This window comes from Taeniopygia guttata, chromosome 17, assembly GCF_048771995.1.
Source record: "Taeniopygia guttata chromosome 17, bTaeGut7.mat, whole genome shotgun sequence".
In the NCBI taxonomy this organism is placed as follows: domain Eukaryota; kingdom Metazoa; phylum Chordata; class Aves; order Passeriformes; family Estrildidae; genus Taeniopygia; species Taeniopygia guttata.
The window spans coordinates 7,291,284-7,318,181 of record NC_133042.1 but is presented as its reverse complement, the minus strand read 5'-3'; the positions used below and the strand labels follow the sequence as shown (position 1 = coordinate 7,318,181).

Here is a 26,898-nt window from a genome sequence, read left to right as displayed (position 1 = left end):
ATCTGCATGGCCTGGCAGTTTCTAGTGTTTAGTTTGGTAGCTGGTTCCCTCCTCCTGAGGTTCTGGCACTGCCCATTTATAAGCATGTTACTGTTAAAGGCAAGTTTCCAAGCCACTATTCCCTCTCCAAAAGGGAAGAAGGTGACAGGAACCCAAGCAGAGCAGGGGTAGTGAAATTTTAAAGTATTATGACACACATACATTTAATATTACATCACATGTAAGGGAACAAGCACATATGAGTGCAATATTATATGACAAATATAAGTCCTACAACATTAAATTTAGTGCCTTGTGATTGATGATCCTTTGTTTCCAGGTTTTCCTCTCTGTATATATTATTTCTGTAGGACAAGCATCTTACCAGCTGGAAGAAACATACAACTTTTTTATTTTCTAGCATGTAATTTCTGTTTGATTCACAGCTAATAAATAGGTCATCTTGTACTTTTGAAATGCCAACATGCAGTAATTCAGTGAAATAGAGACTCTACATTAAAAAGCTGTCAACCCCAGTGCAATTTTCCTGCACCCTACGCTCTGGAAAGATACCTTGTCACTCATGGTTCAGCTCAGTTTTCCTGAAATATCTCTTCTTCTGCATAAATAATGAATATGGTTGCATGAAAATATCTGGCACAATGTCTGTTCTTCCTCCCACTCTAAGGAGCTGCAGTACAGGCTCTGTATTTATTGGTTGATCTTCCCAACAAATCTTGCTGAAATCACAGGGGTGGTAATAGCGTGGCCCCCTCCCAGGTATTCTCTGTGCTAAACCCATTCTGCCCTCCTGCCTCAAGGCAGGAAAGTGCTGCCTTCAAAAACACTTTGCTGTTTAATTCTTCTAAAAACGTAAAGGCTACAATGACCCAGAGTAATTTAAAACACTTATTTGCTTTCAAGCTCTTTCCATTTCTAATGTGTCACACAGGTCTCGCACAGGAAAATATCAGCTTGAAGCAGATCCCAATTAGGAGTTTTTAAAATTAATTCTATTTTTTTAAAAAGCTTGCTATAAATCCCACCAGATTACTAAGCCTGTCTTCTAATTCATATGATCTGAAACACACAATTTACTGGTTTTTATGGCTTTCTGCTGGTAGCTCATTAGAGGCGACACAAGGATGGCAAAACCTAGTTCTGAAGCTCTGATTTCCACCACAAATGTTGGAACTGGGCTGCCCTGTTTGCTCATTGAAGGAGCCCTTTAATTTTCTATTCTGATCTGCAAGATCATGGTGCATCCATGGGATCTCACTTCCTGAGACAATTTTCAAATGCAATGCAGGGAAATCTCTGCAGTGCTGATCTCCCAATCCCAGAGTATTTATAACTCACCCCCACAGTGCACAGACAAAATTTGAAGCCAAAGATGGAATCCTGCAGGTGTTGCTCACATGAATGGTTTCCCCTGATCCCCAGCTCAATAATGTGATGTGAGGCATGGGCAATGCTGTTTGAAACTGGATCAGCTCAAACCATGAAAAATTTGGTGGTGTCTTTTGTGGGTTTGAATCGACAGAAAGTTGAAACTTGCAGAACGTCAACCCTTAAAAATAGGGAAAGCAGGGTGTGCTAAACTCCTGGGAGGCAGGTTTTACAGAGGATAAAGCTGCTGAATCCTCACAGTGAGGTCCAAAAGTAATTTAAATTTCTTCCCCTCTCCCCCTGCTCCCAATTTCCCCATCCCAGTTGTTGTGAGATGCATCAGCTGAGAAGGAAAGTTGGAAAGTGACACTAATAAGGAGGGCTCAGACGCACTAAGAGTATTAAAAGGTTAGGTCATGGTGTGTTCTATTAAATAGAATATTAATTGAATTCTTGACATCTGAGGTGAACTGTGACATGCTCATGGGATAAATATTGCATTTAACAGAGCATCATGACCTAAAGCTGTAACTACCATTGAGCATCAGTGCCAATCCTTCACAATAGATCTTAGCCCCAGTCCTCAGGGTACGAATGCTCCCTTGGAGCTTTGGAAGCTTGAGCTTAAAACCAGCTTTCACATTTCTTGTTTCTGGTCTCAGTTAAGTCTGAAATTGCTTCTTCCATCTCAAGGCTACACTCTGCCTCAGAGCTGTGGTTACAAACTCCTAATATAAAGCTAGAACTGGACATTTCAAATGCCACGTGCTACACAGTGCAAGAAAGGTTGAAAGAAAATTTCTCCATTTCCACCCCCACACTATAAAGAAGATTAAAGCATTACAAAGACCAATTAAAAACAGGGAATCTCACAGCAACATTTTCATTAACCCTCCCTGGTTCTTCTTTCGGTCTCATTAGTCATCACAGGGAGAGGAAGGATCATTTTAATTAGCAGCATTGTAAAGCTTTATTTAAGGCAACTGCCCCTCCTGCTGCTCTCTGGATTACCCTGATGGCTTATAAATACAATACCAAATCATTACCAGCCAAAAACAACACCGCTGAAGGGCTTGGAAGAAAGAAGATCCACTATGGTCAATGTTTAGGGCTCTTTAACAATGTCCTTTCTCTTTATTCAGGCATAATTCAAGCGTAATATTGGGCTTTACAAAACAACTCAATATCCTCTTACAGCAAAGTCCTTTCTAGTTGAGGATACCATGTGTTCAACTCTCTTCCTCTTTGTTTTCAGGGCAGGGAAAGCACAGAACCACATCTGATAGGATAGACATGGTAGATATGATCACAGGTTTTCCAGCATCCCAATTTAGAATTACTTGTTAAATTCCTAAATTAAAGGGACTGTGGGATGCTGACAACCTTGCAGGAGGGGGCTGAGCAAAGAGACCCCAGCTGGAGGAGGCTGGGGAGCATTTTAGAAAAGAGGATTTTGAGAGTTTAGGAGGAAAACAAAGCGAGAGCCCACATTTCATGGAAAGGAAATTGCTTTTTCCAATTATCACTTGCTGAATTTCATGTTTTTGTTGAAATTAACCCAATGGGTGTGTTCTTTTAAGAAACCCACAGCCAGCACTTCCAGCCAGCAGTTTCCACAGCTGGGAGTGCAGTCCAAGGTGCATGTCCAGAAGAGCTCATTTGCTCTCCCCCACACCCACAAAGCTGTGAGTGACCCCCCTGCAGTGCCTGGGTTTATATTTAAACAAATTGGAATCACTACATTGCAATTTGATGCAGCCAAAGATCACTCACACAGGAAAACATCACATTTTTTAAGATGTAAGCTGCACAAAATGTCCCCTCCATTACTCTGTTAGGGTTATTAGGATTCCATTAGGATTGTTAGGATTCACCATTTAGATCTGTGGCCTACTTTCCCTAACCTGAATATTTAACAGTGGATTCTTCAGTACACCTGGGTCCTGAAGCCTCTAATTGTTCATCACTGTCCAGCCAAGGCAGCTCAGTCTTTCCCTTGAAACACCCTATTAGCTACACGTGGGAGTTTCAGTGCTGTGAGTACCTGTGCTGGAGTATTTATGGTGGGGTCTCAGTCAGAATTTGGTTTTTGAAAGTCAGAACATCACACAGCTGAATTTAGCTGAAAGTTTGAGGTAGATTTTTGCTGTGGGTACCAGCAGAGTAAGGTTAATACATCTTTGCATTAAGGTGTATCAACCACTAAATTCTTCCACTTTATTGCTTGACATGACAAAAAGAAAATCAGACTAGATGACAAAAACTCTTTAACACTGAAGTGTGAAAGCACAAAGTGCAGTTCATCTCCCCTGAAAACAAACTCACCCTGACTTCAGCTGAGCACTGAGCACAATATGGAGATAATACTGGCTTCTTCCAAAACCTTATCTATTCCTTCACAAAGGTTTAAAAATTATTCTGAGTGCTTGATGTTACCTATGTGAACTATTTTAAGTAATAAGCAAAAGGTAGACAGTAATGATGTATCACTGAATGATTAATGCCTTGCTCTATAGAGTTTACTCCATATTAAGGTCTGTGGAGGCTTGCAGGGAGAGGTGGTATCTTTTATGGAAGTAACTACTACATGTCACACTGTCACAAATATACATTAAAGTATTTCCACTTTGAAAAAAGAATAGGGGGGGAACACTGAAGCTCCAGTTTGGGACTGACCAGAACCTCAGTCCCCATCTCTGCTCATCCTCCAACCTGGGGGAGCCTTGCAGAGGCCAGAGCCCTGCCAGGAGAGCTGCAGCTTCAAGGGATCTCAGTCTCCAGAGATCACAGATGCTAAACTCACTTAAAACCAGGCAGTGAAAAATAGTCAGAGTAGCAGCATTGTAAAAGTTTATATAGGAATTGCTTTGTTTTCTATTTATAGCTGCACTGTATTTTTCTTGTAATACATTTTTAATGACTTATAAGGCCTAGTTATTTATTCTCCTGAAGCCAAATACTTTCTCTACCCTGATGATGCACAGAGGAGCTCTGTGGGAATGGCTGGATCTGCTGCCTGCACTGGCCCCAGGCTGGGGGGACCCTGCCCGGCACTGGGGACTCCCACAGCACCCAAGGCACTGCTGCACCCCCAGCCTGCAGCTCCCCACTGCCTCTCTGCACAGGGACTGCCTGTGGAGAGCCCTCCCTGGGCCAGAATATTTGCAAATTGATGATTATTCTAGCTGCACACAAGGGAATATGTTTTTTATGGTTATTTTGCTTTACATTTCTTAATCCAAAATTAACTTTACTTTAAAAACAAAACAACCCCCAAAACCTGCAGTGCCTCATAGGCAGTGGTCCCTTCCATCTGGGTGTTGAAAAGCTGAGTATGAACAACAGACCAAAAAAAAGCAGAAGACGGGACACTTTGAAATGGCAACTTTTAGCACAAAATATAATTATGCTGCAAAACCAGCATTCATCCCTAAATACAAATGCTGATTGCCTCATGATGAGTCTAACCAGAATGGTATTAACTCTACTGTTCTTTCTAAATTGTTATATACTCAATATTTTCTTCTGACTCTTCTTCATATTAGATTAATAACTATGTAATCACTTCATTAGTTTATTTAGATTATGTTATTTTAGGAAATTATTGTTTAGATCAGCCTTGTCCTTCCCATCTCTCCGTGCCTTCCCAGAATTAAATAATATCTGAGGAAACCAATTAATTGCAACTCGACCGCTGTAATGGGGTCTGTTCTGCAGTGTGGCAATGTCTAATGGAGTTTTAATTTCCCCGTGGTTGAGTCAACATTTGTTTAAAGAGAGAAAACTCTTAGAGCAAAACACTGCCTGAAACACACACAGCTTCTTCCACGTCTGTGGGGCTGAACATTTTGGGGCTGCTGCTGCTGCTTTTGTTGGGGGTAAAATTCCCAGAGGGGCACCAAAGAGCATCAATTCCCAGCAGGGGCTGAGGACTTGCAGGGCATGGAAAACATTCAGCTCAATCCTACACAGCACCTCCCAGCCCTGCAGGGTCCTGGGGGCTAAAATGAATTTGTCACCCAGTGAAGCTTTGACAGCCCTTTTTAATGCGTGGGGTTCCTCAGGCAATATTCATTTAAGTGTCCTGGGCCCTCACTTTGCAGTGGCACCAGCAAGGGCTGGGCGTGGAGCAGAAGCCCTTTGTGGTGGGGGGCTGTCAGATACAAACCCTTATCCCCAAGGAACCTGCTGTGAGACACATGGGACAGCACCATTTACAAAGAGATTTTTCCATTAATTGGCTTGTTCAGAGTATTTAGTTCTGCCAGAAGTTATATTTGGGATTCTGCGTGGAGGCAAAGCACCCAAAACCCTTTGAAATGCCCCTGGACCCTCCCTCTCAAGCCCTGAGCCCCTTCCCAAACTTCCAATGCTGTTTTGCTTGGCAAAAGCTGACAAACTTCTAAAGTCAGTCTGGTCTGCCTTCCCCAGTTATCTGAGAGCTTAAAAGGTTGGAAACAAAGCTACATTATGATGGAACCAAATTCAGCAGCATCTGATTAACAAAAAGGAGGCCACAGCTACCTGACAGCAGCTGGTGGTTATTTTTTATTTCTAAAACAAACTGATGGCCTCAAACATTCATACATGTTTGGGGTTTTTTTGTTTGTTTGTTTAAATGTCTCATTTCCTGGTTTGTTTTTCTTCTGCATCGTGCAGGGAAATAAAGTTTTGCAATTCTTCTTCTCATAATAAGTCTGTCCAAAAATGATGTTGCTCGTTGTGTTGAAAGATGGTTTCATTTTCTACTCAAAATTGGTATGAAAAAATTGCCTTGCCAAATGAACATTGTATACTGAACTTGTCAAATCCTCTCTCCTGACACAAATAAAAGATAACATTGGGTGGCAGCATGTAAAACAGCACTGACAAGACAGCTGGGATGGAAGCAAAGAAATGCATATTTTTCTCTTTCTCTCTTCCAGAGCAGGGAATGGGAAAGATCCAGGTGAGTGAATGCTGGCGTGTTACAACCAAAAATACATCATCTAAAGACTTAACAAGCCATTTCAAGGCAGCTTCTGAGATGAACATAAGCGATTCCATTTCTGATTAGTAAAATCATGACAAAAGCATCAACTTTTTTCCAAGCAGACAAGAAAGCTGCTAAGTAGGAAGAGTGGCTGAGTAAAAGGGGTATTCAGTTAAAAGTTTTCAACTCTGCTGTGCAGGCTGGAAGGACTATTCCTAGCACTGCAGAAAATTATTCCAAGTATATTTAAAAATAAATAAGGTAATGATAACACTTTCATTAGATCTGCAGTCTCTCCATGTAAGTGAATGGTTTTTTTCCTATTAAAAGCATTGATTGAAGGCTGTTAGCTATTTATCAGCCTCAAAATTACATTTCTTCTCTCCTCTTAAAAATCACAACAACTGCATAGTTAGTAACAAGAAAAGACTCCTAAAACTGCAGTTTTGGGGTGGGGTGGGGGGGGGGGGGACAGGAATACAAGCATGAAACACAGATTGCACCTTCAAATCCCTGATGGCATCACGCTTCTTTGTTCTGCTAAGAAAAATTAACCTCAATCTCGGCTCAAGGTCCCCCGATTGATTATCATAGTCATTTAAATACTGTAATCTCATTTTCAGCATCAGGGAAAGGGAGCGAAAAGAAGAAAAAGAGAAAGAGGTGGGGAAGCGAGGGGGAGAGAAAGAGAAAACAGAATAAATTATCTGACAAAAGGAAAAAGGCTCTTTCTGCTTACGGAGCCTATTTCAGATCCTTCCACTTGATTGGAAAAGTTGATGAAGTTTAAATGAAGCAGAATTAGAGGCTCAGGCCACTGAGTATTGACAGGGGCCCATGGAAGAATGTGCAATTCAATAGGCCTGATTTCTGTGGAAAGCAGGGGAAAGGCCTAAATGGTATAATCTTCAATCAAATCCAACATCGACACTGACAAGGCAGGGTAATGAGATAGGCCAGATCAGGCATGTTGGTTAAAGAAATTAATCCCTCTCGCTGCACCAAGAGTTCAGCTTTGATGCCTATTGTACAGAGCCCCGTCCCAGCCTATCTAAATGCTAACTAACTGCCAGTGTGATCTGGGACTGTGCTTTTCAGTGCTGGGGCTAAGCTGGGAACAATTTTAGCTGCCTGATTTCGGTGGCAGAGGTGGGACGGCGGTGCTGGCACAGGGAGCAGAGCAGGGATGATGGATGCAGCTGCTCCTGTGCAGGGAAAGTTGCATTTCTGGTTGTCTTAAGGCTTTAAGACATTGTAATATGGGTAATTAATGGAGTTACAGTCCTGACCAGCCCACTGGAATCCCCTGGGAGCCACCAGAGGGGTTGGGCAGCCAGGAGGGTGATGGAGACAGCAAATGTAAGTTGGGAAGTTGAAAAGCTGCAAACAAAGGGGCTCTTCTACCTGGGCGAGCAACCCAAAGCTCCTGATTAAAACCAGCATTATTTTTCAGGCTGGTTTGCTCTTTATGGAGCAATGCAAGGTTCACTGTGTTTGCTTTGAGGGTTTTTATCCCCCCAGCCTGGGAGTTACGCTATTATTTTTAATCAGGTTACACTTGTAAGATTTTTAGGCACAAACCTCGTATTGGTTTGCTTAAACAAATCAAACTAGAGATATTTCCCTTGATATTGAAGTTTTCTTAAAGGCTGTTGCTGGAAATCTACTAGTAGATCCCACTCGCATTTATCTTTGCTAGTTCAAATAAATGTGAGTGGGAAAGCCAGTGTAATTTATTTTATAAAGTACAAATGGTTAAAAAAGAAAATATTCTCAGAAATGCAGGTTCTGTCTAATCTGTACAATGCGAGCAGCCAAGCAAGAACAAAACAATCCCTGCAAGATGACAAAAGCTTCTGAAATCCAATAATTAGGCATAAGAGCATCTCTAAGAATTTGCATGGAAAGCAATCTGCCCTTGGGGAAAGTGTGGCTAAAAACTCCCAAAAATCAGGAACTGAAAATGCTGGTCTCTGTGACTGCTGACCACATGCTCTCTTTGCTCTACATTCTGCTAGGCAGCACTCAAAAAGAGGGGAATGGTAGTGGGAAAGGTTTAAAAATAAAGAGCTTTTCACCTTTTCCTTGGGCAGCCGCCAACTGGTTGCCTGCCCAACGCTGTCCTCACTGAGCCCCCACCAGCTTTTCCTCTATGCTCAGGGCACTTGTGGTGCCTCCTCCAGAGAAGGAGAATTTTTATTGGCGTTGGAGTGGGAAGCTGAGGCTGGAGAGGAAAGAAGACAGAGATATTCCCGTGCTTTTACAAGTTTTAGCTGGGTCTCGGGTGCTGCTCTCAGCCTGCTGGGCTCGGTGTCCCTGGAGCAGGGTTGGTGGGTTAAGGACACTTCAGTGGGATTTGGGATATCCCCGACTTTCTCTGTGGTGTCTTCAATTTGAATTAATCTGAAAATCATCTCTTGGCTTACTGTGGTTTGGGGGCAGCAGTAAAAACAGGTGGTGGCTCTCCCCCAAAGTTTCTTAAATCTTTCCAAGAATAAAGCCTGAGTTTTAGGTTCATCATAAAAATTTATAGCCTGCAGTAGCTCTGTGTGCGCTGTGAACGTATGGATCCATTTGTGACCCATTTCATTTTAGTTTTTTCCCCTATCCTGCCTACATCCTCTCATCTTTTGGCTTAATTTTTGTTTTTACATCCCCACCAACTCGAGCAAGAGGCTTTACAGATGTTCTCTGCTCTGACAGCACTGCTATTAGGGTCATAATGCAACAATTTGGTCTAACCATTATTATTGTGCTGGCTGACTTCAATAATGCACTTTTAAATCAAAGAGCCTTTGAAGCTTTATTTCCATTGTATTAGACAAATAAACATAGAAGATTTTCACAAACATAAAAGGCATTCACCTTGTAATGTTTCTGGGCTTATTAGTCTCACCAATTTGCATTGTTTTGTTCACATAAAGGATCAAAATGCCCTTTTGCTTGATTTTACATCCTGCCTGTGGATCTTGGGAGTGAGCAGCTCCCCAGACCCGGTGCTGCTGGGGCTGTCCCTCTGCCTGCTGAGTCACAGCTGGCACTTCGGAGCCCGAGTTCAAACAACCAGCAGGAAAAACCCACTACTTTCATTCATGCAGAATGTTTACTTGCCTCTTGGAATTACTTTATTTATTTCAGCAGTGCCTGTGCAAAATATGGGAGGGCACTAAAGCTCATAAGGAGTTTAATTTTTAGTGTACCAAATAATTCATTTAAAATCTTAAATGAGTTCATGCTGAGAAGAAAACCCTTAGAAGTCAGAGCATTGGAAGGAAAGCTCAGAACCAAACCTAATGATTATTTGACTAACCAGCCCTTCATTAGTTTATTTCTCTAATGAACTATGGAGACACTGCATAGACATCTCAGGATACATTTTTAAAAGCACAACACTGGTCTTAGATTGCAAAAATATAATAGTACTCGTGATATAATAATAATAGCAATAAGCACACAAAGTGCTGCATAAACACTAATTAAACCTCACTGTCCCCAAGCAGCAAGCACAGAAGGCAGGATGCTCAGCACATGTAGTGATTTGAGATAAAGAGAATAATTAACACAAAATAAAACAACCTTATTCCAAACACAGCTCATGGCACTTGTGGCTGCTCTGCTCTGTGTTACAAGGGAGAGACAGAGGAACTGAAATCTGCTCTCTGACCAAGTTTCCAATAAATGTATTGATCCCAAATAGCTGTGAGCAGGTTTAGGTTAGGGGAGGGAACAGAATTACTTAAATCATCAAAGCTAACACCTGAGGGGAGTTACCCAAACCCTCTGGAAGCTGCATCCCAGGGCTGTGATCAGCAGTGTGCCACTGGGGGGATCTTGGTTGATGTGCCAACAGCGGTGAGATCCTGGCTGTGGCTGAAGCCCCAGATCCCTGGAGGGGAGCAGAGGGACCTGCCAGCCCTCCCTGGGCTGTGGCTGCTCTGTGCAAAGGGAATGGTTTTGCTCCTGTCAATCCCATTCCTCACCCCTGCCAGAAGAGATAAAGAAGATGAGTGGATTTGGAGAGAATGTTTAAAAAAAAAAAAACAAACCCAAATCACCCAGGAAGCTGAGGGTTAAAGGCTCAAAGATGAAGCACAGCATTCAGATGTAAAAGCCCTTTTGCAGCCATAGTCCAGGTCAATAATAAAAGCTTCAGACTGATGGAAAACCTGCCCTGTCAGTAATTTCTATTCCAAGAGATGGTTGTGATGATGCAGTTTACAGCTCGAAGTTGTAATATTCTTTTTCACAGCATGCATTTGTCCAGCTTTGTCTCTTGCTTAATTACAGCCTTTTCTTTTCTTTTTCCACTATGTGACAAAATTTTAGTTTGACAAAATGGCCCTACTTGCTTTTGTACTGTCCATCCTATGGATCTTTCCAGAAATCAAAATGATTTTGCAACAAATGTCAGCAGTGCCTTGCTCTGTGACAGTCAGTTCAGAAATACTTCATGATGAGCTTCAATAGGCACGAAAGGAAAAAGAAAAACGTGGTGGGTGATTCCTGCCTTTACTCGGTGCCCACGTGGGGAATGGAGTCCCTTGGCCAGCTGGGAGCTGCTATCCCTGGGCATGGAGCAGGCTCTTCTGTTCATCCCCTTCACTCACCAAAAAGGGCAGTTCACTCTCCTGGCCTGGCTAATCCTTCCTTTGCTGGGAATTCCAAAGCTAAGGATATCAGTGTGCCAGTTCCTGTGGTTTTGGGAGATTTTTTTGATCATAAATTTTTCTGGAGATCGTAGCTGCTGAAATTTTATTGCCTGAATCCTGTAGCTCCTGTTCAATCTCATTTGGAAAAAAAAGAAATACTGCCAGACCTCAGGGCTGTAGAGGAAAGCTTAGGAAAATGAACCCTAAATGCCCTGGCATTCAGACCAATAAAGACAGCCTGGCATCAGTTGTCATGTAAATAACAAGCTTGTAAAATAAACACTGCACATTCCAGCGGTTGTTTGTTAAATCTGCTTCTCCTGCAGTCTGCACTGGGACCTGGCGCCAGCCTTTCCTGGCCAGCAGAGCGCCAGCACCATCCTCCTCCTCCTCTTCCTCCTCAGAACTGCCAGGCTGGAAACAACTTTTCCATGCTGGGAGCAGCAGTAGGGGCTCTGAAGATGAGCCAGATGCTTCTCAGGGCTTTTCCTGGAGAGCAGTTCCTGCTCTCTGCCCCTGGCTCCACCTGGACAGGTAAGGGGATGCTTTGGCACATGGGGTTGGATTTCCCATTTACCTGCACACATTTAGGAAGGTAAATCCAATTCCTTGCTGGTGATAATGACTTTGTCAGAGATGTGTTTAACTTACATATACCTATTATACAGAAGATGTTAATCTAAATGTAATCAAACTGCTGTGAGTCACTATTTCTGAAGTCTGTGTCGAGCTTGCCAGGGGTTAAGTGTAGTAAACTCTTATTTCCTGCCCAGAGCTGGTTTATTTTTTTAACACAGGAGTTTTCAGTAAGTTTGTACTGGAAAAGTGCTTGGCTAAGGCTTTTACTGGTGAAAACAGACCAAAAATGCTTTGCTCAGATTTTTACTGGCATCGGGAGATGAAATGCTTTCCTCAGTTTTATGCTGCAAGCAAATATATATTGATAACTAAATTAACTCCTTGGTTAATTAAAACACAATATACATTCTAGCAGAGAAAGAGAGCATTCATCCCTGGAAATGTTAATGTGAGAAGATGATGGTTTTAAGCTGTGATAGCCAGAGTGTGTGGACACATCCTGTGGGGAGGCTGGGCTGGGCAGAGCTGAGGCAGGAGGCTCAGCCAGAAACAGCCTGGGCAGGGATCTTGTTTGAATGTGTGATGCCATATTTAGAACACACATAAAATAAGTCAAAGAGAAAGAAGGATGTCATTTGGCTGCTGCAGAGTAGGAAATTTGTCACACTTGCACCAGTGTTTTGGGGTCCAAGTGCTATTTGGAGGAGGATCAGGGACTAAGTGTCCCATCCATCTCCACTGGCCTCAGGTTCTTGTGGATTTGCTGCCCAGAGATCCTCCCTGGCAGCTTTTTGAGCTGTGTGTTCCTCATGCCCTCCCTCGGCTGCCAGCAGCACTCCTCCAAGCTGCACTTGTCTCCAAACCTTCTGTCCTTTTCTCTTAAACCATCCTTGTGTCCTTTGGTTGCAGCACGAGGGCTGGGACCTGCTGGCCATCCTCTCCAGAGTGCTGGGTCCCCAGGGCTGTCCTGGGGAGGAGGAGATTCCAGGCTGCAGCTGGAAGCAGGAGGAGGATGAGCAGAGGGCTGATGCTGTCAGTGTGTCACCACTGGTGTGTGCAGTGCCAAGTGCCAGCGTTTATCCAGAGAACTGCCACCCCAGCCCTGTCACCTCCCGGCAGAGAGGGACACCCCGGTGAATTCAGCACCCCCCGGGCAGTGTGGGAAGGCAGCTGGCAGGGGGGCAACACTTTGCTGCACAAATCGACAGCAGAACCTACCCTGAAGTGCAATTACTGCTGGTTCCAAGAGTGAAAGCGTCCCTGTTAACACCTTCCTTACTCTATTCTCATCAGGTGGATGCAAATCTCCTCACATCCCTACCAGCAGACACCCACCTGCAAGGAAGCCTTGAGAAAACAGAAATTGTCCAGAATACTGAAATGGAACACTACCTTTTCCTTCTAAACTTGCTCAAAGTTTAGTTTCACCTGGCCAGATTGCAGAAATCCAGATTGTCTCTTAATTTACTAAAACATCCCACCATTGAAAATTGCTCAGAATTCCCAGTGCCAGGATGCTCTGCGAGAGTTATCCTTCCCATCAAAATCCGGGGATCCAGAGAAAGGAAAGAAAGCAGAAGTTGTGGATTAGAACAAACGAGGCTGCTTTTGAGTTTGATGCAAGGCCTGCTTTTTTTCTCTGCCTGACAAAATCTCCCAACAGATTTTTAGAGTTTCAAAAGAAAACAAAAGAATTCAACACTGCAAAGTCTCACATTTCCAAATTCCCAAATTTTACGCCCAACCTCTCCAAGCCTGCGATTAGGGAGGGAACCGGAGAGCCGAACTCCGGCTGGAAGGACGCGGTTAAAGCGGGGAAGCAAAGCTTGGGAGCAGGAGCAGGCGAGGAGCGGGACCCGGGAGCGGGACCGGAGCGGGACCGGCGCGGGGCGGGCTCGGGGCGGGCTCGGGGCTCGCTGCGGGCCGGGAGCGCCGGTTCGGGCAGGAAGCCGTTCTGCGAGTGCCATCCAGGGGACGGGAGCTGCACTTCAGCTGCTGCTCGGGGCTGAGGGTGTGCGGGTCAAGGAGGAGGAAGCCACCGAAGTGAGATGTTTGAAACTTTGCGAGCCGACGCGCAGGGCAGGGATAGGAGTGGGAATAACGAACGGAGAAGTGCCCTGAGTTTGGGAAGGGACCAGAACCTCCACAGCAGGTCTAAAAAGGCTAATTACAGAACCACAGAATCACTTAGGGTGGGAAAGAGCTCCAAAATCATCGAGTCCAGCCTGTGACCGACCAGCAGAGCGTGATCTGGGTGCCACGTCCAGGTGTTCCTTGGACTCCAAACATCCCTGGACGGCCCCTTCCAGCGGTGGTGGCAATTCCCAGTTTGTGTGACCCTCTCCCCGGGACCTCTCTGCTGTGTCTGTCCCTGTCCTCGAGTGCTTCCCGAACCTTGGGACTTACGACTTGGGAAAACCCTCGCAGGGAGAGCCCATCCTGCTCTGTGCCCATCACCGGCTGGGGACCGGTCGTTAAAACACGGCCATGCATCTGAAGGAGCAGCGGAGAAACAATTTCCTTGTCACATAAATCAGTGTGGGGGGTGGGAAAAAAATGATTTTAACCGCTTTAAGGGAAAACCTTTCTGCTATGGAGCTGCCCGCGGGGCGACCGTGACCCCCCACCATCCCCGGGGTCCCGTGGGCTGTGGATGGGAGGTGGCCGTGGCGATGGGATGGGGGTGGCCGTGTCCGGGCAGGGCTCGGGGGCGGAGGGAACGGGGGTCGCGGGGCTCACCTTGATGATGAGCGGGTTGCGCAGCATGCTGAGCCGGACCAAGCCCAGCCGCTCGTTCTCCGTGCCCGGGCCCGCCTCGGCCAAGGTCATCGGCCGCCGCCGGGACCCCGCTCTGCCGCCCGCCATGGCGCGGGGGGCCGGGCCCGGGCCGGGGGGCTCTGGGCGGTCCCAGTCCGGGTGCCGGGGGAGTGTCGGTTGTCCCGGTGCCGGTGCCGGGGCTGTCTCGGCGGTGCCGGTGCTGGGGTCTCTGCACGGCCCCGGTACCGATGCGGGTGCCGGGGTCTCTGCACGGCCCCGGTACTGATGCAGGTGCCGGGATCTCTGCACGGCCCCGGTACCGATGCGGGTGCCGGTGTCTCTGCAGGGCCCCGGTACCGCTGCGGGTGCCGGGATCTCTGCACAGCCCCGGTACTGATGCGAGTGCCGGGGTCTTTGCACGGCCCCGGTACCGATGCGGGTGCCGGGATCTCTGCACGTCCCCGGTACCGGTGCGGGTGCCGGGATCTCTGCACGGCCCCGGTACCGATGCGGGTGCCGGTGTCTCTGCACGGCCCCGGTGCCGGTACCGGTGTCTCTGCACGGCCCCGGTGCCGGTGTTCCCCGCCGGGCTCGCGGCGCCGTCCGTCTCCAGGCAACGGGCGGTGCGGCGCTCTGACGGGCCCGGCCGCGGCCGCTTCCGCCGGGAAACGGATGGGCCGGGGCGGGGCGGACACCGCGTGGAGGTAACGGGAGGCCCGGTGGGGCTGGGGCCGGGAGCGGCGGCGGGTTCCTCCAGCCCAGGGCCGCCGGGAGCTCGGTGGGAGCGCTGCGAGTCTCCCTCGGTAACCCGGAGAGGAGCGGCGGGGTCAGGCCCGCGCTCCGGTGGGTTTATCGGTATCTGGGCCTGGAAACCGCGCTGTGGTTTGAGCTCTTCGGGGCCGCCCGTTCCCCTCGCTGGCGGGAATGCGAAATTCAAGGGCGGGTGTTTCGAATGTGACACGGAGGTGAGTGTTTTGTATGTGCCTGATGTAGAAAATGTGCTTAAAAAAGCTTCCTGCGTGCTCTGTGTGCCTGAATTCTGCCGGCAGGGCTGAGCTCGGCCCCTGAGAAATTTTTAATTAGGGAATTCTGCGTTTAGTGCTGATGAGTCTCTTATTTCTTTGTTGCTTTTTGCTTGCTGCTGTTTCAGTGCTGAAAGCTGAGTTGAACATACAAGTCAGACGTTGCTTAGTTATTCAACTTCAGAACTAGTAGTTATTGAATTTATCGAAGTGTTTTTTTGTTGTAGGAAAGCACTTTGAAGGCTGGGGACAGCTGTGATGCACATCTGTTTGACAAAGAAGGCACCAGCTTTTCCTAGGCACTTTACAGAACTAACTGGATTGAAAAGTAAGAGTCCAAGATAAAGCTGAGTTTTTAACAGTTAAGGTTTTGGGTGGGTTTTGTGCTTTTTGTTGTTTTTGTGTTTTTTTTGGGGGGGGTGTTTTGTTTTAAATGAAAATGGTGTATAAATGACAACACTTCAATGAAACTCCTCTCTTTTACTTCAGAGAAAAAAAATGAAAGGCAAAGCACATGCAGGTGATTCTCAAGCCCAGGATTTTGTCAAGAAGAAGAAAAAGAAGAGGAAACTGAGTGAGTCCAACAACAAACACGAAGATGCTGAAACTGAGGAAGGTGCAGAGCTCGGCTGCATTTCCCCAGTGCTCTTTGAAGAGGCAGCAGGACAGGGTGGGGAGGGCAGGACAAAAAAGAAAAAACGGAAAAAAAGGGTTGAGAAGCAGCAGGCTCTGCTGGATAATTACTTTGTGAAGGTGCAAGATGAGCTCAGCAATGGGGCTGGAACAGCTGCTTCCCCGAGGAAGAAGAGGAAGGGTGAGGACAGCACCAGCGAGCTCAGCGATGTGAACCAGGACTGCCAGGAGGGTGCTGCTGATTATGTTTATTTCAAAAAACACAAGAAGAGGAAAGAGAAGCAGCCTGAAGAGCATGAGGTGCGTGAGCTGCCTCTCTCTGAGGAACACAGCACGGGCCACAAAGAGAAATCCAAAAAGAAGAGGAAGAAGAGGAGAGAGGGCAGTGGCCAGGAGGACCCAGATGGAGCAGCTGAGGCACTGCTGTCACCCTCAGAGCAGGACAGGGGGCACAGGGGGCGGCCTGCACCTGCAGGTGAGGATGAAGGCTCTGATGCTGCTTCTGCCATCATTGAGGTCTCCATGGAGCTCCCTGCTGGTTTTTCCACACCCAATAAAGCAGCTGAGCGAGCTAAAAAGACTGCAGCACACGCTAAAAAGGCAAAAAATGGCAGCACTTCTGTCATGGGAGAAAGCTCTTCAGAGTCTGATATGATGTAAGTTCAGGTTTTGTTTGTGGGGTTTTTTTCCTTCCTCTGCTCCCCAGATACATTCCTTTCATGTTATTTGGGTTCCAGGTTTGTCTTCATTCTGTTTTGTGTGTTTTAAAGAAAAACTTTGAACTTACACAATGTTTGTGATGTTGGAGACCTATTTTAAAACCTCAGTTTTCTTGTGCAGATCCAATAACAATTTTTAAGAATACTTTAGACTCTTTTTTTTCTCCTCTTTAAAAACTATAGGTACAGAAATAACTTACCTGCAAACAATTCACAGTTAAAAAAAAAGGGGGTGGGAAGAGAAAAGGATTTAATTTGTAAAGTTGATATTTATAGGGAACATGTGCATTTTAACCAAGTAGCTAGTAAGGTCAGCTGAATAATTGAATGTTCTGTGCAAATAAATGCTCCTGGAAGTAGTTCTTGATGCCTTTGCAGTGTCTAGAAAACAAAACAGGAGCACTAGTAAGAGACAGATGGAAAAAATCTGTGTGCCAGTGCTACCAAAAGGCATTATTTCTTCAGTATGCCCATGTGTGAGAGTTTTGGGGCTTTTCAGAACTTCAGAAAGCTCCTTGATTATTACAAGTGTAGAAATTTGGAAATAAATTACAATTGCTAAATTATGTTAGAAGATTAGAAATGCAAGGCAGTGGATGTCTGATGTATTTTTTGTTCTGCAATTAACGAATATGTTCATTCTTTTAATGGTAGAGATGTTAACAACACCTCTGGTTTGGAGTTCTAGTGGTGTATTTTATTTTATGTCCCTTTTTTTTTTTTTTTTTTTTAATATCAGGACACCAAAAGCCTTGGCATCTCAAAAAAATAAGCAGCAGAACAATTCCTTTGCTGAGTTGGCAGCCTCTGATGAGGTCAGTGTGGATGGTGAAGAAGGCCTGGACCCTTCCATGACTTCAGTTGTGGATTTGGATACTGCAAGACAAGAACTGGAAGAGTTTATTCCTCATGTGAAGAATATATCAGACTGTTCAATCAAGAAAATGGCTGGAAGAGACCTAATGAGGTTTAAGGAGTTTAAAAAACTGGGTGAGCTCTCTGAAATCCTGTTGCAGTGAGGAAGGACTGTGCAGCTGTGCTAATGTTTGGACAGAGGGAAAAGTTTGTGTCATGTCTGTTCCACCCACAGTCTGGTTCACTTCATCCCATTGATGTATTTTCTTTTTCTCTGTTTTGTACATCTGCTTCCACATTGGCTAATTTCAGTTCAAACTTGTGTGTTTATTGCTGATTCCCACCTGGTTTTGTCTCTTTCAGTTTTCTCTTTCCCCCTCTGAATTTGTTGATACCAGAGACGTGCAAGAGATGGTACTTGAGGTTTGACTTGGGTTTTTTTTTACCTTTCTATATTTTAGGTATGGCTATCAAGTTTGGCAGATTTACCCAGAAGGAAAATAAACAAATCCAGAAAAACATTGAAGAGTTCTTAGCACTTACTGGAATAGACAGTGCTGAAAAACTTTTGTTTACCTCAAGGTATCCAGAAGATAAAGACACCATCCATCGCCTGAAAACAGAACATAATTTTTGTGAAAAAATCTGTGAGTATTTCAGTTCATCCTCAGACAGCTGAATGTTGCATTCTACAGCCTTGTGATACTATGGCATATTCTGTAAAATATGTTTTATTGAAAGCACTGGCATTGCTAAATTTGGTGAAAAAAGAAGCTGCTGACATGGTGTAGTTGATAATCTGCACAGTCCACTGTGCTCACTATCTGGTCTCAAATAGGAAGAGTTTAGAGATAAAATATGGTCAAGACCGGTAAAGACTTCCAGACTTGCATTTGGGCTTTATGGCTTTAAGTGCATTATTTGCTTAACTATAATTAAGGTTACTAATGGCAGCTGTGAGTGATTAAGTCCTGTCTGAAATTGTCTCCAATAAATAGGACTGAGGGGGGTGGAAGAAACTGAGCCATGTCAGTTTGCCAAGACCTGGGGATCTCCTCAGTGCACCAGGAGCTTTACTCTGTGTTTGGTGCCATCACCTCAGGCAAGGCTGAGTAAAGAGCAGCCTGTCGTGGATCAGGATACTGGGATCAAACCACAAATTTGTTCCTCTGTGGTTATTTCAGACACACAGTCCTTCCTTCTGCATCAGCACATTTCCCTGATATTGACTTTCATCCCAGTCTGGGAGTTTGTTCCTGGGAAGATTTGGCAGAAAGTCTCACCAGTGCTCTGTGCCTTGCAGTCCCCTCTGCTGGGCACTGCTGCCCAAGGAGGTTGTGTGTTCCCAGGGCTTGCTCTCTGTGGATCTTCCCTGCAGCAGAGATCTCCACTTGGTTTTTGCTGATGCCCCCAGTGCCTACATTTCCCAGTTGGAACAGTCTGTGAGCACCCAGGGTCCCCTCAGCTCCTGCCTGTGGCTGTCTCATGTCTCTGTTTTAATGGGAGTGTTCAGCATGCCAGTTAAATTTTAATCACACCTGGATTAAATGCACAGCCAGTCCGTGCAGTTTGTAGCTGGTGAGTGGAAAGAATCTGTTGTTGACAGCACGGTCATGAAAATGTTTGGTATTGGGTTTTGGGGTTTGTTTCATTTTGGTCTCACCACTGTTAGAAATGTTTGTTAAAAATGATCCTTTACCTTCCAGCTGAGGGTATACCCAGGCCCTGGAGGCTGATATATTATCGAGCAAGGAAGATGTTTGACCCAAATAATTATAAAGGAAGGTAAGGGGATACTTTAAAAGTGTTTCTGAATGCTAATATCAGTCTGTGTTGATTATTTGTAAATTAAAAATGGATTCAAGTGAAGATAATTTCTCCCATTTGTGCCAGTTACTGTGACTTAATTGATATTTTGCCTTATTGATTCCTCTGTTCTAAATTGACTTGAGTGATAGTGATGATTAACACTGATCACCTGCACATGTTACAGCTCTTTAAGAGATTGAAATGGTTTGAATTCACAGCTGAAGCTGTGCCCATTTCCTCAACCAGGTATACTAAAGAAGAAAAAGAACAATTAAAGAAGTATCAAGCTCTGCATGGCAACGATTGGAAGAAGATTTCTGAGTTGATGTCCCGTTCTAACCTCTCAGTTGCTATGAAATTTTCTGAAATCAAGTCACGTATGTAATTTTTAGAAAAAAATTAATTTTGTGTAATGTTATTTGAACTGTACAACATAGGTACACTAAACATAAGGAAAAAGTCCTTCAAGTATGGGGTTTTTAGTTAATTAATTGATTTCTGATGATGGTCCTCTTCTTCACACCACTGATTGCATTTTCAAGTGGAAAGGATAAGAAAGATCTCTGAAACAAAATGGAGAAAAAGTGAAACGAATATAACTCATTGTTAACAGAACTGACATCTAAAAAAGATGATTTCATGGGGAGGGCAGAAGGAATTTGGCAGCCAGGTTTAAAAAGAAAACAACTGGGGATCAGACTGTTCTTTAGTGTTTAGGCTGAACTCTCACCCTTGGTATGCAGAAGAGTTTCTAGAACATGTGTTAAGAAGTTGGTCCTATAAATGAAAATCATGCAAAGTGAAACATTTGCTCTTTTGCCTTTTTTCCCCTAATCATTTATGATAAATTATGCCTTAACCTGGTGGGTTTTCAATTTTAGCTATCAACTATGGTCCTTGGACAAAGGAAGAAACCCAGAGGTTAATAAAAGCAGTGAAGGATGTGATGAGGAGAAAACTGAGAACAGAAAATCCAAGTTCTCTTTCCTCCCTGGAACAGTCAAATGGGGATCTCTGGATTGACCGTGAGCTGCTGCACCAGACACTGCCATGGACTGAGATTGAAACCAAAGTGGGCAGTCGATATTGGAGACAATGCAAACAGAAATGGTGAGGGCTTGGACTAAACTGGGATAGTAAAATGTGTCCTGGAATGTATTTATTCTGCAAAACCTGGGTTTTGTACAATGATGATTCTTTGGTAGGACAGGTAAGAGATTGTAGAGCAGAGAAGAGGCATTCCAGGTAAGTCTGAGACAAATAACTCTTTGCTAGCTGCAGCAACTTTTCTGTTTGCTGTGACAGCAAAGCCTGATTTCTGCCTGGTGTGCTGAAGCCTGAGCAGCAGAGTTGACTTACATTCTGAACCCTGGGCATTGTGACTAACACCAGCAGTATTATTTAGCTAAAAATAGATGACTGAGACTCTTATGCCAGCTGTTTAACACCAAACCAGCTGCTTCAGAAACTTTCACATAACCTTGTGTAGTTATCTGCAGGAAATGTATAATTTTAAGAAACTTTCCCAACTGACATGAATAGCAGTTTCTATGTAGGGTATTTTAGGGGAAACCCTCCCAGCCAAGGCTTGGGCCCTGGCCAAGCCTTGGCCCCTGTTGGTTGGGAAGTGTGCCATCAGATCCAGGTGTTTCTGTGCTAAAAATGATAATCGAGTCACTTGGACTTGCTGATTTGGGGCCTATAAAAGCTGGATGCAGTTTTGGGGTGAATTTGGAGACCTCACCTAGGGGTGGGCACACTGTGGAAGATTTCCCAGTTGCTGGGAAGGGTTAGCCAGGTCCTGCCTGTGACAGGATCTGGATGATGGTAAAACATTCAGGCAATTTGTGATGTATCTTTGTCAATCACTATCCTTTCTCTCATATAGTAATGATTAATGCACTCTTGCTTATTTTTGCTTGCTGCTAAAAATAAGTACATAGTTTTATTGAATGTTTCATTTTACTTTTTTGTTGCCTTAATATTCATAGTAAAATAAAACCATTCTTTCCACTGGTGACTGTATCCCTTCAATCCCCCCTGTCCCTTGGCAGAACACTGCCTCTCTGTGACAGCAGCAGCAGCTTGATGCTTGGAATTTCTCAAAATGATAAAAACCTGGTTTTGTGTGTTTTTAAAGGAATTCAATTTTAACAAGGATATTGACCGAAGGGCAGCAGTTGTACAAAGGGACGAACAGATTACAGACCAAGATCACTCTTATTAAAAGGTACAGTTCTGAGCACTGGGATGTTTTTTATCTCCCACTGTTTGAGCTGTGTTTATAAAAGTTGGCAGGATGAGAATAACCTGCTTGCAGCTTGTAATCATTCTTGTAATTTCTGACTGGGGGAGCTGGGAGCAGTGAATGATGTCTTGAGTTCTGCCTGCTAACTGCTTCTGTCTCACATCCACAGGTTGTATGAAACAAATGCAGAGGATGCCAATGAAGTAAACTGGGATGAGCTCAGTATGGCTATCGGGTAAATCTCCCTTCCCTCTTTTGATGGATACAAAGGGTGGTGAAAGCAGAGGAAGTTCTGATACCTTTTACAACTGTAGGAAATATTCAGTTTGGAAACATTACAGTTGCATAGCACTGAGCAGGAAGTCAAGATCTGAAACCCTTAATGTTCTAGATACTGGAGTGTTGTGTATCTGTGCTTCCAGATGTTAATTACCTAATGGGAAAAAGTATGTTTTGATACTATGGGTTAATAATTATTTGAATTCCATCATTTCCACCTAAATCTAAGCTAGGGTTTGAGTGGCATCACTCTCAGGAATGGATAACTCAGTAAGAATTAAGCTTTACGATAATTCCTTGCACCACTAATTCTTTGAACTCTTCTATTTGCAGAGATGTTCCTAGAAGCTATGCTCAGTCAAAGTTTTATAGGCTAAAAGTGTCTTCTGTCCCTTTATGGAAAAGAAAGACTTTTTCTGGTCAGTATATCAGCTGTATTTATGTGCTCCTAAAGGTTGTGGTTTGAATCTCAGAGGATACGTATTCTCGTTCAGTTTTTCCTAATTGGCTAAAGTCTTAGGCTTTATACTTATTTTACTAAATGTTTTCTTTTAACTTTCAATGTTCTCTTCGTGCAAGTGTTTATGAACCTGTTCTTTTTAATAGCCTGGCTTGAAAAGTTTTAAGACTGTGCATTTTAATTTCTCTTTGCATGTTTGTGTTATGCCTAGTCTCCCTGCAGCCCCTGTGATCAGAATAACACTGAGATTTTGTGTATTTAACACTGACAACAGAATTCCTGTGAGATGCTGTTCCTTACAGATCAAATTAAATTTACTTTTTTTTTTTTCTCATAGAAATTATTGACTATCTGTATGAAAAGAAGCTCCCAGAACTTGAAGAAAAGTTAAGGGAAGAGGGGAATCGCGGTAGTTTTGACAATTTAGCAGCCAGTCAGCAGCAGAAGGCTTTCAGATTCAGTGACATTTTTGACTCCAGTGAAGAGAGTGATTAACTGATTGTCCTAAAAGCAATGCCTAATTTGCATATTTAACTGCAAACGGCACTGGTTGAAAGTGGGTGCAGCTCACCACCTGCAAGTATCCAGGCTCTTGACAATGACAAAAGTCAGGATGGCACCTCTGATTGTCTTGTTTCATCTTGAAGATGGAGTTAAACAGAGCTTTTGTGCCACATTTTATTTAATTCAGCCCTGGTTTTAGAAGGTTTCATGTAAGCATTCAAGTTGCTTTCTCAATGTCTCACAATACTTTTTTTCTGTGGAGTTGACAGCTGCTGTTTTCCTTTTATGAATGAACTTGGTTTTGAGAACTTTATTTTTTTTTAAATTCATGGGATTGGAAAAAGGTTTTCAGTTTGCTTTTAAAACTCTGTAATAATCAAGTCTTAAGACATCTGTGTAGATGAAAACAGCACAACTTAAGTTTTTAAACAGCTATCTTATTCTTAAAAGCAACTGATTTTATTTTTGATGCAGACTTACACTTTTCTCAACTCTTCTAGAGGAAAAAAGACTTTTGTCCATTACTATTCATCATTTCATGCTAACCAAAACAAGTAATATAAAAAGTTGTAATTAATATTTGGAATACAGAGACAAAACAGTGTGTGTGTATATATATATACACATATGCATATATATATATTTTTTAATTTTGCCAAGGAGAATTTCTACATTCTAATAAGAAAATTAAGCAATAAGATGGAGGTTGTACTCATGTTTTGTATGATACATTTAACTCTCTGCCTGAAATGATTATTTGTAAATTGACTAAATTAGTGTAAAAAGCCCCAAAAATACCTTACAAGTAAATTCTTTGTAAGGCTTGTTTATATTTCCCATATGCTGTACTAGACAGTAAAGCAAGAAGACTCAGGCCCTGCTTTTTCAGGATCATTTTGATAAGTGACAATTTCCCTCTTCAATTCTAGTAATCATGATTAAAAATCCAGAACTCTCAAAGCTTGATATAAAGGCCTTGTTGGAGGGTCTGGAAGGTAACTTACAGCAAGGGATTTTAAAGGAAAACTTCCCATATTTAACTGTGTCTGGCTTTAGTCTCTCTGCAGGTAGAAAGCACTGGGATTTTTGTGAGACAGGCACAACCTCCCCTGCAGTCAGCCACTGCTTTGAGGGTAAAAGTTTTCCAACCAAAAGCTGAAATGGGATGGGGGAAGGAAACACACACCACTTTCCCTTAGGTCTTTGTGTTGCTTCATGGGTTTGAAGGTTAAAAGGTGAAAAACTTGAATTTTTAAATCTAAAAAATTTCTCTTTTTCAAGCTGTTTTTTTTTTTTTTTCCTGGAAAATGGAGATGCTCTGAATTGTGTGCAGGCAAGAGAACAGGTGATGCCTGGTTGTAGAGTTTGTAAAGTAGATCTTGTAGAAATAAACTTCTACCTCCATTATGAGATTTATTTTATTCTTTGCTTTGAAAGAAATGTTGTGGCTGAGTGGAATGTACCTCACTCTAAAGAGAGAAGCAGCAATGTTTTATTGAGTGAAATGAACAATTTGACAGAATTCAATGAATTGAATAAAGTTTTAACAGTGGTTTACCAAGGCTCAGAGTTCACCTTATTAATGACTTATTCATTAGTACTAATTCAGCTGCTCAGTCACTTACCAAGGATCTGGTGTGAGTAAAGGATCTCTTGCCCTTGGGCAGGGCTCAGGTAAGGGAGATTTCCCTGTTCCAGGGCATTCCCCCCTGGACTTCAATCCTTCTGCAACTCAGAGTTAATTAGGGTGAAATTGGTGCTTGTTAATTAGCAGTACAAACAGGATAGATGCCTTTGTTTTAGCTCTGCTATCTCATTCTCCACTCCTTATCTTGCATGTTTGGGCTTCAAAACCACCTTTCAAAATATTTTTCTGAGTAACTATCACTCCCCTGTCAGTGATCCAGGAGCATTCCAGCTCTAAGAGTCACCTCAGGGCATGAGCTCCTCTTACTCCCTCCCAGAACCTACCAAGGAAAAATCTTGTTGATACTCGTTAAAAGCAGTTTCTCTGCTAAATATGAGCAAGCCAGGGATGGAATTGTAAACTCGGAGCCATCACTGCACTGGCTGCTTTGGGGAAACACGGAGGAAAGAGAGGCTTCCATCGCCCTGCAGCCCTGGGAATGGAGGAAGGAAACTCCTTCCCCTTCATCCCCTTGGCTGAGGTGTGTGCAATCTGTTTGCACAGGGACAAATAATTGCATGTTGATTATTTCCCAGGTGCTGAATAATGGCACAAGGAAGGAGCTTTTCCCTTTGCCATCCTCTTCCCCAGCCCCGTGGGATTCCAGGCACAGGGAGGCAGCTCTTCACGTGGATATTTCATTATTACTGCAAACGGCAAACTCTGCAGAGGTTTAAAAAAAGAAAAACTAAAGAGGCTCCACAGAATGATGAAGAAAATAACGTTGACAAAAGCTTTGTGTATCAGACTGCATTATAAATAAGAGCATGACAGCTCCTTCAAGTGTAAAAGCACCCTAAAAACCCGGGTGTTTCAAGCAGACGTGTCACTTCAAGCATTTCCCTGGCATCTTCATGGCCTGAGTGGTGTTACAGCACAAAACTCCTCAGCTGTGTGGCATTATCAAAGACAGAGACAGACAAGTTCTAAGGCTGTGTTTGCAGCACTTCAAAGCTGAAGAAGCAGCTGAAGATCAAATGGGGACTTGCTTTTTTCACCCCTCTTCCCTGTAAGGTCTTAACCAAGGAGGTGGAGAAAGGTGATGCTGATATAACTTGGGTCAAAGTTACAAGATGCTTATATAGCTTGAGGTAAAAGACACCAATATAACCTGAATCAAAACTTTGTATATTTATATAACCTGAATTATAACTTTCTATATCTATATAACCTGAATCATAACTTTCCATATGCTATGAATATGTATATGAATGCATTAGCCAGTATATGGTTAGATAGTTGCTTAATGCTTAAATTAACAGAAACTTGCCAGGTGAATTATCTCAAAACCAGACAAGTGTAGCTATACTGGGGAGCAGGAGGATGTACGAATGAGAAATTGGCAAATGTAAAGCAAATTAGCCACAAAATGAAGAATTTTGCCTGTTTAGATTCAGAAAGACCAAGGAACGCCGTAACTGTGCATGCTCTGAAGACAAAGTCGAGTAGTTCAGATGCGAGAAAAACCTTGAGCCTTCATCAAACAAGACCACCTAAACTGGGGAGGGAAAAACGGGGGAGAGAAAAACATTATAACCATTAGATAACATTATGTAAATTAGCTCCATCATGTATTAAGATCATGTTAAAATACCATAACAACATCAAGGAATACTCGCTGTATAAATAAACCACAGCGCTTGATAAGGGTGAGCGAGTGAGGTGGAACAATCCCCCTTGCCTCCAGCACTGTGATAAACAAATATCTGCTCTGTGGACACCAGTCTATGGGGTTTTACTTCCAGCTAGTCCTTTTGGGCATCACCGTCTGTGTTTGAGGCTGTAACAACACTCAGCCCATCACTGTCCGTGTCTGAGGCTGTATCTGAGGGTGTATCACTGCTGAGCCCATCACCTGTCCATGTTTGAGGCTGTATCTGAGGGTGTATCACCGCTCAGCCCATCACCTGTCCGTGTTTGAGGCTGTATCTGAGGGTGTATCACCGCTCAGCCCATCACCTGTCCGTGTTTGAGGCTGTATCTGAGGGTGTATCACTGCTCAGCCCATCACCTGTCTGTGTCTGAGGCTGTATTTGAGGGTGTATCACGGCTCAGCCCATCACCTGTCCGTGTTTGAGGCTGTATCTGAGGGTGTATCACTGCTGAGCCCATCACCATCCGTGTCTGAGGCTGTATTTGAGGGTGTATCACCGCTGTGCCCATCACCTGTCCGTGTCTGAGAGTTTATCACCGCTCAGCCCATCACCTGTCCGTGTTTGAGGCTGTATCTGAGGCTGTATCACTGCTCAGCCCATCACCTGTCTGTGTTTGAGGCTGTATCTGAGGGTGTATCACCAATCAGCCCATCACCTGTCCATGTTTGAGGCTGTATCTGAGGGTGTATCACCAATCAGCCC

General features: G+C 43.9%; 2 protein-coding genes across 4 annotated transcripts in view; one reads left to right on the top strand and one right to left on the bottom strand.

Annotated features, from left to right (window-relative positions):
* The window catches only part of CFAP77 (cilia and flagella associated protein 77), a 57,092-nt gene extending 42,496 nt beyond the window's left edge, over positions 1–14,596 (bottom strand). Inside the window, exon 1 of the mRNA XM_030286552.4 lies at positions 14,308–14,596. Within this exon, the coding sequence (XP_030142412.1) occupies positions 14,308–14,433 (126 nt within the window). The 5' untranslated portion in view covers positions 14,434–14,596. The remainder of the gene's footprint in view (positions 1–14,307) is intronic.
* Positions 14,597–14,894: 298 nt separating this feature from the next.
* Positions 14,895–24,411, top strand: TTF1 (transcription termination factor 1). 3 transcript variants are annotated; one of them, XM_004174346.6, is made up of 12 exons: positions 14,895–15,029; positions 15,575–15,675; positions 15,837–16,636; positions 17,439–17,689; positions 18,016–18,201; positions 19,261–19,339; positions 19,610–19,740; positions 20,245–20,473; positions 21,504–21,593; positions 21,781–21,846; positions 22,224–22,309; positions 22,688–24,411. In XM_004174346.6, the coding sequence occupies exons 3-12, from the start codon at positions 15,846–15,848 to the stop codon at positions 22,843–22,845; spliced, it is 2,067 nt and encodes a 688-aa protein (XP_004174394.6). In that variant the 5' UTR covers positions 14,895–15,029; positions 15,575–15,675; positions 15,837–15,845; the 3' UTR covers positions 22,846–24,411. The 3 variants fall into 3 exon arrangements, with proteins under 3 accessions (XP_004174394.6, XP_032607311.3, XP_072792891.1); XM_032751420.3 differs by having other exon boundaries at positions 15,002–15,290; XM_072936790.1 differs by having other exon boundaries at positions 15,002–15,290; positions 15,575–15,721.
* The last annotated feature ends 2,487 nt before the right edge of the window (positions 24,412–26,898 follow it).

What these genes read in the sequence shown, in the direction of transcription:
- TTF1 (XM_004174346.6), top strand. Translation starts at nt 15,846, where the DNA reads ATGAAAGGCAAAGCACATGCAGGTGATTCTCAAGCCCAGGATTTTGTC. An exon ending in TCTTCAGAGTCTGATATGAT is followed by an intron (nt 16,637 to 17,438) that starts GTAAGTTCAGGT and finishes TTTTAATATCAG; the next exon opens with GACACCAAAAGCCTTGGCAT. An exon ending in GAGCTCAGTATGGCTATCGG is followed by an intron (nt 21,847 to 22,223) that starts GTAAATCTCCCT and finishes TTCTATTTGCAG; the next exon opens with AGATGTTCCTAGAAGCTATG.